Source organism: Morone saxatilis, unplaced genomic scaffold (assembly GCF_004916995.1).
Source record: "Morone saxatilis isolate NCDOM2014 unplaced genomic scaffold, NCSU_SB_2.0 Contig19, whole genome shotgun sequence".
In the NCBI taxonomy this organism is placed as follows: Eukaryota; Metazoa; Chordata; class Actinopteri; family Moronidae; genus Morone; species Morone saxatilis.
This window is the reverse complement of record NW_023339751.1, coordinates 8,200,842-8,214,617: the sequence shown is the minus strand read 5'-3', so window position 1 is coordinate 8,214,617 and position 13,776 is coordinate 8,200,842. Positions and strand designations below refer to the sequence as shown.

General features: G+C 43.3%; 3 protein-coding genes across 4 annotated transcripts in view; 2 read left to right on the top strand and 1 right to left on the bottom strand.

The window, feature by feature from the left end:
* The window catches only part of tarbp1 (TAR (HIV-1) RNA binding protein 1), a 12,442-nt gene extending 7,441 nt beyond the window's left edge, over positions 1–5,001 (top strand). Inside the window, 10 exon segments of the mRNA XM_035663905.1 lie at positions 18–167; positions 253–339; positions 426–631; positions 721–802; positions 898–1,069; positions 1,160–1,345; positions 1,950–2,074; positions 2,691–2,827; positions 4,340–4,496; positions 4,498–5,001. Of these exon segments, the coding sequence (XP_035519798.1) occupies positions 18–167; positions 253–339; positions 426–631; positions 721–802; positions 898–1,069; positions 1,160–1,345; positions 1,950–2,074; positions 2,691–2,827; positions 4,340–4,496; positions 4,498–4,584 (1,389 nt within the window). The 3' untranslated portion in view covers positions 4,585–5,001.
* Positions 5,002–5,258: 257 nt separating this feature from the next.
* Positions 5,259–7,947, top strand: LOC118329577 (5-hydroxytryptamine receptor 1D). Its single transcript, XM_035663799.1, has 3 exons — positions 5,259–5,409; positions 6,324–6,484; positions 6,628–7,947. The coding sequence occupies exons 1-3, from the start codon at positions 5,259–5,261 to the stop codon at positions 7,945–7,947; spliced, it is 1,632 nt and encodes a 543-aa protein (XP_035519692.1).
* Positions 7,948–10,521: 2,574 nt separating this feature from the next.
* Positions 10,522–13,776, bottom strand: part of slc35f3b (solute carrier family 35 member F3b) — a 44,470-nt gene continuing 41,215 nt past the window's right edge. For both annotated transcript variants that reach the window (XM_035663682.1, XM_035663683.1), the window contains 4 exons: positions 11,955–12,080; positions 11,278–11,470; positions 11,038–11,127; positions 10,522–10,800 (listed from right to left, as the gene is read on the bottom strand). In XM_035663682.1, coding sequence (XP_035519575.1) covers positions 10,559–10,800; positions 11,038–11,127; positions 11,278–11,470; positions 11,955–12,080 — 651 coding nt within the window. In that variant the 3' untranslated portion in view covers positions 10,522–10,558. The remainder of the gene's footprint in view (positions 10,801–11,037; positions 11,128–11,277; positions 11,471–11,954; positions 12,081–13,776) is intronic.

Below are 13,776 nucleotides of genomic sequence, written 5' to 3'. Positions count from 1 at the left end.
TGTGTGTGTGTGTGTAGGAGTTTGTCGCCACTTTTGTGAACCGTGTGTTTGAAGCTGGATTCTGCAGTAACCAGGCCTCAGTCAAATACCTGATCGAGTGGATGATGATTCTGATCCTCGTCCACTATCCGCAACACATGGACAGCTTTTGGGCCTGCTTCAACATGGTGAGCTACCACTCTGGACACTACTAGTCTACTGGAAAATACTGCGTTAAGAGTGAATATAGTTTATTCTGCATTTTCTGAACAGGATCATGAGAAGACCAAGACAAGCAGCTGCACCTTCCTGTCAGTCCTGGTACATTTTAATGTCATCATTCCTAATCTCACGGATGAGGTAAAGCCCTTTGATGTTTTTTCTCCACTCAAGCACCATTCCTCTTGCATCGCCTCTCAGTATCTCTCTCCTCCTGTGTGTTTAAGGCTGTGCAGTTGCGTAAAGCGCTGGACATCATCCTGCAGTGGTGCTTCAACCATAACTTCAGCGTGCGCCTGTATGCCTTACTGGCCCTGAAGAGGGTATGGAGCTTGGCAGAAGCCCGGGCAAAGGAAGGGGCAGATGGTTTGGGAGGGCTGTCAACTGTGATCAAGGCCTGTCTGAACCAGGCTGAGGCCATGCAGAGCACCGGGTGAGAGCAGAACAGCTACAACAATTGTGTTTTTTTTGTAGTATCCTAATGTATGTATTTGACTTTGTATTTGCTGTTTCACCATTTAGAAATGCCAACAAGAACTGGATGAGGATTCAGGAGCACTTCTTCTTTGGTGCCTTTCATCCCATCAGGGATTACAGTGCTGAGGTGTGCTAGGAAGTTTCTGGTCAACAGATAAAGCCTGCCAAAATACAGTAAAAGTGTACTAATATTTGTTTTCTTTCTTTCTTTTGCTTTCCTAGACCATATTCTATACTTTTCCTAGTCTGTCAGAGTTGGCTGATGATGAGTGGATTCCACCCTGGAAGTTTGAGAAACTGTCATATTTCTCTGTCAGTCCGTCTTTTCCACTGAGAAATACTGCTCCTGACCTGAGCCAGCTCCAGCCTGGAGACTGGATCCAGCAAGACAAAGGTACAGTAGCACCTCTCAGAAGCAGTGGGGGACTATTTGACCTACTTTACCTCATCTCTGATTGAGTGGTCATGATGTCATATCTCCCAGGTGAGCAGAATAAGGAGGACCGCTGGGCCGAAGTTCAGAAGAAAATCACTCCCTGGAGGTTGGGGATCCAGGAGCAGGAGCCTGAACTTCAGCTTGTTCCACAACAGAGGGCTGCTCGACTGGGCAGGCTGCACGGCGCCCTGCTGGTGGTAGCCTCGCTTATTGACAAGCCCACCAATTTAGGAGGTCAGGAGCAGCAGAAAAAGTTACATTACTTCACATTTTTAGTGTACTTCTTAATCAGGAAATAATTAAAATAAAATGTGGAGATCTCCATGTTGTATGAACATTAAAGGCTTTTGTTTGTCTTCACAATGATGATCTAGGGAACGAGGTCAAACACAGCTGCCACTAAAACCAATCACTTGAGCCCTCTTATCAGAGTTTAGACAGGGAATGCCCAGCTTTCACCATAGACACTCCTATTTTATGTTCTCTGTAAGTGTACTCCGACGCTTTGGCTCAGATGATAAGGGGCTGAATCAATCAGAATTTGTTTATAAAGGAAAATACCCATTTTCAAAACCAATATTGAAACTGGATGATGTAAGCAAGAACATTAGCCATTCTGTAAATGTTTTACTTGAAATCACCCTCTCAATTGCCATTACTGGTGTAGCTTTTTATATCTGTCTGTGGTCATGATGATAGACTGCCAGCCATTTTGTGTTGAGTCATGACAGCCACAGATAAAAAGCTGCTCCTTTTTAGATGTCATGGAGCATCTGGCAATTCAAAGATCACATTTAGACCGATGTTACTTTGTGCTCGTTTGTTGTTGTTGTTCTAGGTCTGTGCAGGACCTGTGAAATCTTTGGTGCCAGCGCTCTGGTTCTGGACAGCCTCCGCCATGTCAGTGACAAACACTTTCAGTCCTTGAGTGTCTCGTCTGAGCTGTGGCTTCCTCTGTTAGAGGTAAGAAAAACCTGATTTCACTTCAGTGATCAGGAGCTTTTCCCAATGGGCAAAGTCATGGTTTTAGTAACTAACTGAATTCTCTTTTTCTAAAGCAGTGATTCTCAAACTTTTTCTGGCGTGCCCCACTTTGGAAGCTCCATCATCCCACACATTTTTTTTTGTCAAACATTAACACTGATAGGAGAATCAACTAATAAAAAAGAATTCAAGTTGCATTTTTGTGAAATAAAGGTCAGCATGATAGCATTGTTTAACTCCATGTTTTCCCCTCCACCTTTAAACCAAAACCCAAGGTTCAAAGATTAATCTAAATCTTTAAACTCTAGGCAAAAAATTACAGGAAAGTTGGAGGAACTTCATTTTTGCCCTTTCAAACCTGCTGATACCTGGTGTCTCACTATATGGAGCAGAAAAATTGAACATTTCTGCTTTTGATTATATTACAGTGTGACAGCATGTAGCAGATTTCCACATAGGAAGCATTACGGCATACCATAATATTCTCCTGTGTGAAGAGGTTCTTACTGTCCACCCTTTTGAATGTATGTTTTAATGATTGTTTGAAATTAAAAGTTAATTTACACCATCTCTAAGATTATAAACTGTCCATCAGGTGAAGCCAATGGAGCTCACTGACTTCCTGCAGCTAAAGAAAAGTGAAGGCTACTGCATTGTTGGAGTGGAGCAGACGGCCAACAGTCAGAGCCTCAAGGACTACAAGTTCCCTGAGAAGAGCCTTCTCCTTCTGGGGTATGCCAGCATCAAATGCTTTGTATTTACAGTCAGGTTAAATCAAAGCCCAAAAAAGGCTCCAAGTCCCTTTTTTTCCATCAATGTGATAACCTGTTTTCCCTCGTGACTCACATAGAAAAAGGTGTGAGCTGACGAGGCTATTTAATGTTATTTCACTGGTTTAGTGTGTTTCCCTGTGGGGCCTGCGCCTCTCCTCTCCATGGTGTAACATTACCTGTCGGGACATGCTGGGTTGTAATTGGCTCTCCCTGAGGAGGCGCCCACAGGAAATAAATTACACAAGCCAATACACACAGTGTGATGACAACAGCAGGAAAAACATAAGCACTGTCTAGTGTAGTTTTGGTCGTGATGTTGCCCTGTGGCTTCTGTCAGCTGGGTCAACAAAAATCTATTTTATTAAACCATTTGTAGCTAGTCATTATAAGCTTTTTGTGCATCAATAGTTGTATGAATCACTTTCCTCGCTGAATGCGCACTGCAGTTGTGAGGCTGACCTGGCAGAGAGGGAGATTAATATTTATCACGTCTGTGTAGGTGTCCTGTTTTGTTTTACCCTGTTCAGTCACAGAGGTATGAGCAACGCTGTCAACTTAAACACCCTGTGTGTGTGTGTGTGTATGTGTGAGCTGAATCTTGAGTGCTTTCACAGCTGCACTCTCCACAGCACGGCCTGGCTCAAATCTCTCATCAGGTCGCTATTATCTCACCCAGTTGCACGCAGGATAAGTGTAGCTGATCAAACCCCACTTTCTTACTGTGAGGCGCCCTCTGTGGACTCACTGAATGCCAAACTCATTATCTCATTATGTTTGCTTTTCATGGCTCATATTGCTGGATCTCAGTATATACTCAGTTGATTACAGTTTGAATTACTCTTGGGCTTTAACTCACGAGTCATCTGTGTAAAAAGCTTATTTCTCATAATTGTAAGGACTTTTAGAAAACAAAGGATTAACTTGGCTGCTCATGTTAAGGATTCTCAAATTAAATCATGTGGGTTGCATCATTAAGCCAAATGAAAGCAGAAATTAAAAAAGATCCAGTTGATTGTGGTGTATATACTGTAGAGCTAGAGCCAGCGCAAAGGCTGGACATAGGTGGAAATGGCTAGCTCTGTTCAAAGTACGCCTATCAGCACCTCTAAGGATCTCTAATTAACACGTTATATCTTGTTTATTTAATCCGTACAAACACAAAAGTGTAAAAACAAAGGTTTTACTGCAAAGCTAAGCCAAGCTAAGCCAAGCTAACCAGCTGCTGGCTGTAGGTCTACATTTATTGCAGGCTACATGACGGTGTTATCAAGCTTCTCATTAAAATATCAGCAAGAAAACCAATGAGCTTATTCCTTTAAAAACACTGAATTTTAGCACTAACTAACTCAGTGGCTTCATGACATGACTTATAAAACCTTTAAAAAACAGTATTCCAGACATTAAAGCATACTTGATGCTAAATTGTACTGTCACTCTACAGTATATCTTTTTCTCTTTCCCCCTCTTATAGCAATGAACGAGAAGGTATTCCTGCCAATTTGCTTCAAATGCTTGATGTGTGTGTGGAGATCCCTCAACAAGGGGTCATCCGGTCACTCAACGTGCACGTGAGCGCTGCCCTGCTGATCTGGGAATACACACGGCAACATCTCACCTCTGGCTCAACTGAAGTCAACTCAAAACACAGCTGAAGAAGAAACCAGCAGCACGGCCCCATGGGCAGCGACTATACACGAGGATGCTCCATACAGTTAACGCCTGGACCTCGAAGAATTTTCAGATTCTGTCTCTGTCCTATCAGCACGTCCTATTACGTGGTCAGCAGCCATCAGTGCTGTTCTTGTGCCTTAATGAGAGTCATGAATAGAGATCGGCTGTGGTTATTAAATCTCAATATTCCAGTGGGCATGCTGTTATTAATGGAGGCAATCTCAGAAGCATAAATGGAAATGTTCCCCTACGAGGTGGAAGTGTCTTGTTTATGTGAGCCATTAGTTTTTGCCTGAGAGCTCCAGGACTGGACTATAATGTCCATACCCAGGACACAAGAACATAATAATATATAAACACAGATTGATAAGCATCATTTTCTGGGTTTCCAATGTTTTTATTGCAGTTTGTGATTTTAAACTCTTTTTTTGTTACAGTTGAATAAATAAAACTTTGACATTATTATCCATTTCTTTCTTTCTTTCATTTCTTTTTTTTATGTATTGTGGTTTGACATTACATCAACACAAGCAGTAGTACTGAAGGGGTTAAGTCAGGTACAGTAGGTGTTCATCCATCCTCCCTCCCGTTAAAAGAGTAAAGCAGTCAGTTCACCTGGAGACAGAGGGGGAGCAGACGGAGTACATCTCATCATTTTCTTTTTCCACTCCAGTCACGCGTGTACGTGGCTGATGATGTGAGGGTTGTTTGAGTGGGACATGGATGACCTGGGGGGCTCCTGGTCGTCTCTGCAGGCGGCAGCACCGGCCAACGCGAGCCGGACGGAGGGCGCGGGGCTCGGTCTGTCCGGGCAGGCCCAGCTGGTCCTGGAGATCCTCATGGTGCTGATGTGTTTGGGCGCTGTGACAGGTACACTATTACCTTTTTACTGTCAAGAAGTATCAAGAAAACGTCTAACTTTCTAATTCCTAAAATCGTATACTAATTTAAACACAATGTCACTCTGAAATGATTTGATAAAAAGCTTATAACCACACTGTTAATTAAAACGTGTAAATTATTCATTATATTTCCTTGTTTGAGCTCCTCAGTGATATCACACATGATTAACATACAGTAGTATTAACGTATTCCTTTATGGTTGCACAAATGAATGGTTTTAATCGTACTTAATAAATAATTTACAAATTCTGAATAGATCAGTCATTAATTATTTAGATTTTTTTATTAAAGGCTTATTCATTATTTGAATTTTTTTAATTGAAAGTTAGACCCATTTCACTTTATTAATAACTTACTTACTGCAGACTTGATGGGTCTGGGAGTCAGAAACTCATGACCTTTCATTATCGACTTTGTTCAAATTTGTGTCTGCCAAACTGAAGGCTCGTTAAAGAGTTAGATCGATTAACCTTTATTAATTAGAAAAAATACCAGGCTGAATAAGTAATAGGGGACAGCTGTTGAATTTATTCTTCAATGCTTTGAGAACCACTTCACCTCTATCGTGTTTTGGTGGTGGCAGAAATATTAGATTTCAGTAACAAATGAATCCATAAGTATCTGCATTGTACCTTGGATAAACTGAGTCTTTACAGTTAGTTAGATTTATTGAACAAAACTTACTTGCCTGACTGTATAGTACAACATCAACATGTCAAAATTCAGAACTATTTAGCTCACATTCAGACTGTCCACAATTTTCTGAATTCCATTACTAAGTCACAGGTTTGTTGCTGTGTGGATTGTTTCTATTGCTGGGTTCCTGGTGGAAAGGTTGTGGTCAGTCTGACCTCTCTGTCATTGTGTGTATTTCTGTGTAGGTAATATTCTTGTCATTGTTATTGTGGCTGCCAACAAGACTTTCCACTCGGTGACGTCAGTGCTGATCATGAACCTGGCCATCAGTGACCTCCTGGTGGGCGTCGGAGTGATGCCCTTTGTTGCTTTATCCATCATGAACCGTGGATGGGTGGATTGCACTGTACGTCACCTCTGACCACTACTATAAATAATCACAGCATGAGTGTCTGAGATGAACTGAAGCTGACCTCTTATGTCATAACACCTATTCTTCTTTGATTAAGTGTGCATGTGATGACATTCTGTGTCTCTCCTGTCTGGCAGGACCTCTGTCTGTACGTGGGTTACACCTCCTCTGTGTACTGTACAGCTTCTGTGCTGACATTAGCTGCTATTGCTCTCGACCGCTACCACTCCATCATTGACTGCCTGCGTTACAGCGCCCGTTGCACCCTGTGGAGGACCTGTGCTGTGGTCCTGTGGATCTGGCTGCAGGCTCTGGCCACCAGTTGCCCTCCCCTGCTGGGCTGGAGCTCAGTCAGCTATGTTGGTCCCATGTACAGCTGTGCAGTCAACTGGGCCAGCAGTCCCAGCTACACAGCGTTCATGGCTGCCCTCTCCTACCTCATACCGGCAGTGGTCATCCTCTTCTGCTACGTGAACATCGTCAAGGTGGCCCGCAGCCATGCCAGAAGGATTCATACATTGGAGGACTCTGTCCAGCGCAGCAGGAATTCAAGCTCTGCCTTCACTCCTGGTGATTCATCTCACCAGCACTATGAGAGCCTCCATGGCCCCTCGAGACTGATATATCATGTAAGTGGACAGTTTGTGTCTGAGGTCAGTAGAGAAGAAGGGAATTATATCAGCCCTGCTCTCCCTGATTCCACCACAGAGCAGAATAACTCATCATCCAGACGTTTGTTCTCCTTCCTGGCTCACAGTGCCTCCCAGCCACCCATGCAGAGCTCCCAGCAGCACCACAGCCACCATGGAGTGGTGCGTCTCTTCCTGGTCATCTCAGCCTTCTTCCTCTGCTGGACACCTTACATAGGTGTGGCCCTGGTTCAGGCCACAGAAACTGCAATCTCAGGCCAATCCAGCCTCGTCCCACCCTCTGCTGTTACCTTTTCATACTGGCTGGTGTTGTTGAACTCTGACATCAATCCACTACTGTATGCTCTGCTTAGCAAGCGTTTCCAGGGCGCTCTACAGGGACTGAGGCAGAAAATAAGAGCGCGCCTGGGGAGTGTGGTGGGCAGGGGAGGGGAGGTCAGAGCAGGGGGAGACGATGGCAGAAGCAGCGACCCCTACACTCTGACCATCACTCATCCTGGTCCGCCTTCCAGCTCTGAGACTTCAACCTGTGATGATGCCAAGTGTTCCTCCTCTATTTTTACTGTTAGCGCTGACTTCAAACACAATTCAGAGGATCTATGCAAAGTGTGTCGCCATGAAAATACCTCCCCGTCCTCCTCTGTGTGGCAAGATGCTGCTGTTGGGGATAGGAGGGTGGACTGCCTGCATGTCCCCTCTCGGCCACAAGGGGGCAGCAGACTACCTTTCTCTGCTCTGACCAAGGAGCGCCAGGCCACTTTCTTCTACGGCCAGGTAACAGTGAGAGTAGAGCATGATGTTTGTTAACTTTCTGCTGATGCTGTTGCAGAAACGTTATCATCTGTGGTATTCAGAGAAGGACTACAACTAACAATTATGTTGATTACCGAATAATCTGTTGATTATTTTCTGTCACAAAATTATAAAAAACAAAATGTCCACAATTCCAATGCCAGAGTTGGCATAATCATTGTGTTTGTTTTGCCAAATATATTTACAGAAATATCATAGAAGACCTTTTTTCGTAATAGAAATTACTAAAATGATGAATTGTGTTGTCCATGTCATATGAGATCAAAAAAAGATGCAAATCCTCACATGGGAGCAGCTGAGACCAGAAAATGTTTACATTTTTGCTTGAAATTTGACTAAAATGATTAAAAGGTTATCAAAATAACTGCAGATTAATTTTATATTGATGGATTAGTTGACTAATTGTTTCATCTCTTGCTGAACCAGAGATCCCTACATTTATTTCCTTTTTGTCATGTTGCCTGTGGCCCTTTTCAGTGTTCAGTAATTGTGAAGCACAAAACTATAACACTGAGTAAAAAAAACAAACCTGGACAAAGAAATGTATTGAAAAGAAATCTTTTATATAGTACATGTGATTACACTTGAAGACACCCAACAATAGATCTAATAAACCCTTCATTTAATCACACTCTAAATATTTCTTCCTCAAATGTGATAATCATATGTTGCATCTCAGTGTAAAAATCATCATTCCTTACAAAGGTTTACATTTATGTCTAGCAATAATTCCAGAGGAATACAATATTATTATTTATTGTCATAGAGAATGACAATGGGAAACAGTGCTATTGTACTCTATTGCAAAAAAAAGAAAAGGCAGTGAAGTGGACTTGCTGTATCTGCTCATACAGTATGTGCATGCTCGTCCTGCAGATGTCACTCACTGTCCCCTCAAGGTTAGTAAGCAACCAAATGCAAAAAATATAAAAAGTCCTGTACGCTGCGTCAAGAGTTTGTTCCAAAAAAATGCAACTCGGTCAGATGAGTACAAGAAGGATAGTATTAAATAGTCTCTCTGCAGCAGTCTGTGGTGACACTGTAAAAAACAGATAGCACATAGCGAGCATGTGTGGTCGAGTGATGTTCATACATTCACAACAAGGCAGAGTTTTTGCTCTCAGGTTCATCTCGGTTGTTAACTTGCCTCAGAAATGTGATTCATGAAAACAGACGCAGTAAGAACTTTTTTTTTTGACAAAGAGCAGAGGTGGACAAATGGGAGCCATTCTCATGTGTCAACACACCTCTCCTCACGCCACAGGGAGACAGTTTCCGTCTACTGGCTGTTTTTTTTAATTTAGCTGATAATTGTCGCAGATTAGTTTGTGTGCATACGAGTCTGGAAAGGTAAGTGTGATAGGAATTAGAAGGGAGGCTTGGTGATAGCAATGGTTGATGTTCAAAGTTATTAAAGGGGTAGTTCCAAGTTTTCATGAAGCCTGTCTGTCTTATTATAAGCTGTTAGTGCTTTTAGTCCATCCAAAGATTGGGATACCTGAAGCATTGATTGTGAAAGTAGGCTACGTAATGAGTTAGTTTAGTTTGACAGTTGATAGACACATTTAGTACTTTTTTTGAATCACAATATATATAAATATATGTATTACCTGTATTGCTTAGTTATTAAAAATGTTTACTATACCGTTTGCTGCCAGGCAATAGAAGATGTGAGGCAAGTTCTTTACGGATGGACTGAAAGCACTCACACAAACAACAAATCGCAACCATCTCATGCATTGAAAGCAACAGAGATACTGGTTTTAGATCTCTTGTGATTTAACTGTGGGCCTGAGCAATGGGTGTCCGCATTGACAGAGTGGGTTTAGCTCCAGGAAAGCACATAACCACAGGGGGCCAATCGTCAAGAAAAGGACCTGACCTCTTCCCTCAGGATGAACAGTGTGAGGCTGTTGTGAAAGCTTCTTCAGCTCAGATTGATCCTCATATGTCCAGACAGGTCTCCTCACACCAGATGAGCCCACTGGGTCCACAGCTTCAGGACATCCGAGGTGTGAAACACAGCTATGTACAGTGCATGAAAGGCAGGTATTTGTCATTAAGTGTACACCTGAGGGACGCCACAGGGGGGTTCCCTATTGTTTTCAGGCATTCAGCATTTTAGGCATTCTTCTTTGGATCTTAAAGGTGTGTACATGTGTACATGTTAAAGACAGGAAGTCCACAAGGTGTTAGGTCTGCCTCTAAAGAGTGTCTGTCTTTTTTCTCAGAGCTGAAAATATCAGGCAAGTTGGCAAGTCTTACCAGGTGCAAGGATGTAGTGAATGGAATGATTAAGAGGTACAGCAAAAATTAATACATCAGTTATACCTGATAATTTTTTGGGGTAAGAAGGATTAAAACTGATTAGTCCGTGCACCAACTCGAATAACATCTGAGTGGAATGGACGCCAAATGAATGATACACAGTCTGTGCCTCGTGCATCCCCCCATCAAATGTTACTGATCGGAGGACAGTCTGAAATACTTTTTTCACTCCCGAAGCTGCATGAAAGAGAGGGCAGGTCACATGTCCCAAAATCAACACTAGTAGGTGTCTCCCTCTTTGTGTCTGTGTTTGTTTGCATGGTGATAATTCATGGAGTTAGTGTGCAAAGGTTGACATGGAGGTCCTGGATCTCCCTCTCCAGTTGAGCCCTGTGGTGGCGCCTGCCTCCCCGCTGACCTCTGCTGGCTCGTCACGTTTGCGCAGCTTTGTGCTGAGCTGGATGATGCACTGGTCCCAGTCTTCTGGTAACAGCAGCATGAGGAAACCCAGGCAGATGATGAACACGGCAATGAGGCGCACTGTGTTGAAATGAATTTCACAAGTGTAGAGATCCACCACTGTAAAATTACGAGGGTGCATTAGTATGAGCATATGAAGTACAATAAATTAATGTTATGTTTATTTGTCACATAAATTCACAAATTGTCCAGAATGAAGGAAACTGAATTTGAAATTTAAATTTTCAAATGTACATGCAAAGTTTTTAGGTGATTTCAATGGCATCAAATATTAAATTGTGACCAAAAAAAAGTTAGTTAAAAAGTTAGGTCTGGGAGGGAAGCCAAGAGACTTACTGGCATTTACAGGAACACTTAGGACAATGCCAAGGGATATTAATGTTGGGTATGTTATCGCAATGCCAAAGTTCACCAGTACGTTGAAAGCTGTGGAAAGAAGCAAAATCAGAACAGCAGCAGATTACACAATGAGGGTGTCAAACCACAAAAACTTGCAAAACGATACTCATAGCTTACATAATCATTACAGTGTTGTGTTCAGTGCACAATATAACTTCATATGTCATCTTTCCATACCAAAAAGCAGGCCTGCAACCCCACAGAGGTAGGCCCAGGGGATGTCACCAGGTGAGCCAATGTACTCCACGTGTGTAAAATACAGGATGACCGGCACGAAGCTGATGAAAACAAAGTTGGCGCTTCCAACGATGCTGAGAAAGAGTGCAGCCTCTCCGAATTTGGCACTGCCCAGGACCATCTTGAAGAGCACCTGAGGATAAACAGGGAGGAGGGTTGTGAATTCACAAAATCTGCCCCCTTAAGGAGAAAAGGGATATTGCAAAGGGCACACTCGCCAAGCACCTGTCATGTCTCTGGCACAGGCTGTCTGTTTATCACATTAGGCAGCACAGACAGCAGGGCAGAGGAGACCAGAGCACCGTCAAAATATAGCTATCTATCCTATAACCTCCTTGATCAGGACATCACAGCCTGGGGCCAGCAACCAAACGCTCACATATCACACGCTTCTTGTCAGCTGAGTCTCACGTTTTATAATCTCCTCCTGTCTTCTGCCACCTGGTTACATAATTGGAAGGGAGCTAGTCCAGGATTTGTTATATAAGACAAGACTATTCATACATATGTTTAGCTATTTTTACATTTGTTCTTATGCTGCAAATTGAGATGTCACTACAGGGGAGGTTTATGGGAGTAAAAATGTTCTTTACAAATGATCGAATGCAAACGGATACCTTGTAGAGCGCTGACATTGAAGCAGAGGCTACCACAAACGTAATGCCGATGACTGAGTGGCTGTGGAATCCATCAGCGTAGGTCATCATTACAATGCCTGCTATGGCCAAGATAGCAGCTACGATCTGTAGAGAGAGAAAAAGGAACATCAGGGAGTGACGGATGGACGACAAGCAGCTCGCAGTGTGGTGATAAAGACGCACGAGCCTACACTGCTGTGCAGGGACACAGCAGGCACACATGGCCTCCAGTTAGTTATTCACTGCAGAAATCACAAGCCTCACAGGACAAGGCTTGTAATGGTATAATTAATATGTGGGTTTTATTTTATTGTCAGCATACTGCTCATTTGGTATCTACATTTTCTTACATACATACACATACACAAACAAAATCTGTTCTCAGTTTCACAGCGCAAGTGCTTCCAACATAGGACAGCTTCTACAGTGTTGGCTTGATTGTCTGACATTGATTTTCATTGCACTGCATGTTTACAAACCAAACCCCGTGCCCCGGTCCACCAACCCCCATACCCACTCCCACTCCATGCATCTGTGATTGTCACAGCTTCAAAAACGGGTCCAAACCATCTGTTTTATCTTGCTCGCAACTAAGCCGTCAAGAATAGAAACCCAAAGCTGTCACCTAAGCTTTATTTACAGCATTTACAGCACTTGTCTTTGCTGCATGTGGCCATAACTGTGCGTGCAAGTGCTTTGGGCTGAAGAATAGTGATAGGGACAGGGCGCAGTCCAGCTGAGTGGATTAGCTCTGCATTAAGGAAGTGTCAGGAAGATAAATGAGCCGTGTGTTTTTGCTTGGCCAAAGCCCTTGGGCACCTTTGGCAAAATGGTTCTTTCTGCACTGCAGGCTGCCTGTCAGTCACAGATACACCTTTCATTTCTCGTGACAGACTGTTTGCTTAGAAGGTCAGCGACCCTGCGTGTGTTGGTGTTTCAGTTTCTTTACGTGTTTCAGCACAATGTGATGGTCAGAGGGGGGAAAGGTTATGTGATTACAGCGTTATTACCGCAGTATGGGGATGTGGATTAACTACCTTTACAACTGATAAATCCAAACACAAATCACACATCAACCAAAAGGCTCTTCAAATTTAATTCATAAGCTTCTAACCAGTGGTCTGGCCCATTCTCACCAAACTGAGACAATAAAGCACAGCCATCTGTTTATGTACACAATATCACCAAAACAACCCACATCCCTGTTTAACAAGGATGATTTAGCATCCTCCATCTCTCTTTCTCCCTTCCTTCACTTTCATGACAAACCCGTCCAAGATCCCCTGCATTGCTGCAGACAACCAAACACTGCAATCCCCACCACCAAGCGAGTGAGAGAGACAGAGAGAGGGGGGAGAGAGAGAGAGAGAGAGAGAGAAAGAGAGAGCGAGAAGCAGGATTATTACAGTATTTCTCTCTTACTGAGGCCTTTCATCGCAGATAATGGGGGTGGGGAGCAGGGGCATGCACGAGGGAGTGGTGGTTGTGAGTGTGTGAGAGGAGCAAAAGGGGGAAATCCATTCTGCAGAGTGCAGGACGTCTGCTGATCTGAAAGCATCTGAGGATGTGCATTGGGAGGAGAGCAGAAGAACCCCTTGTTCTTCTGTTCTCCTCGCGCGGACAAAATCAGTGACAAACATTCTAGCGCACACATGTCAGACACACACCAGGAGGCACATTTGAATGACAAGGTGATCACTCGTGGGAAATCACACTGTCACACAGGTAACATGCTCACTACTCGACCGTGCTGTGTAGTTAACACATTCAACATTATTTTCAGTCTTTTGGGAACAAACAC

Bases quoted from the DNA above. Each gene is read 5' to 3' on its own strand.
- LOC118329577 (XM_035663799.1), top strand. From the start codon at position 5,259: ATGGATGACCTGGGGGGCTCCTGGTCGTCTCTGCAGGCGGCAGCACCG. The intron at 5,410-6,323 runs GTACACTATTAC...ATTTCTGTGTAG, and splicing joins GTGTTTGGGCGCTGTGACAG to GTAATATTCTTGTCATTGTT. The intron at 6,485-6,627 runs GTACGTCACCTC...CCTGTCTGGCAG, and splicing joins GTGGATGGGTGGATTGCACT to GACCTCTGTCTGTACGTGGG.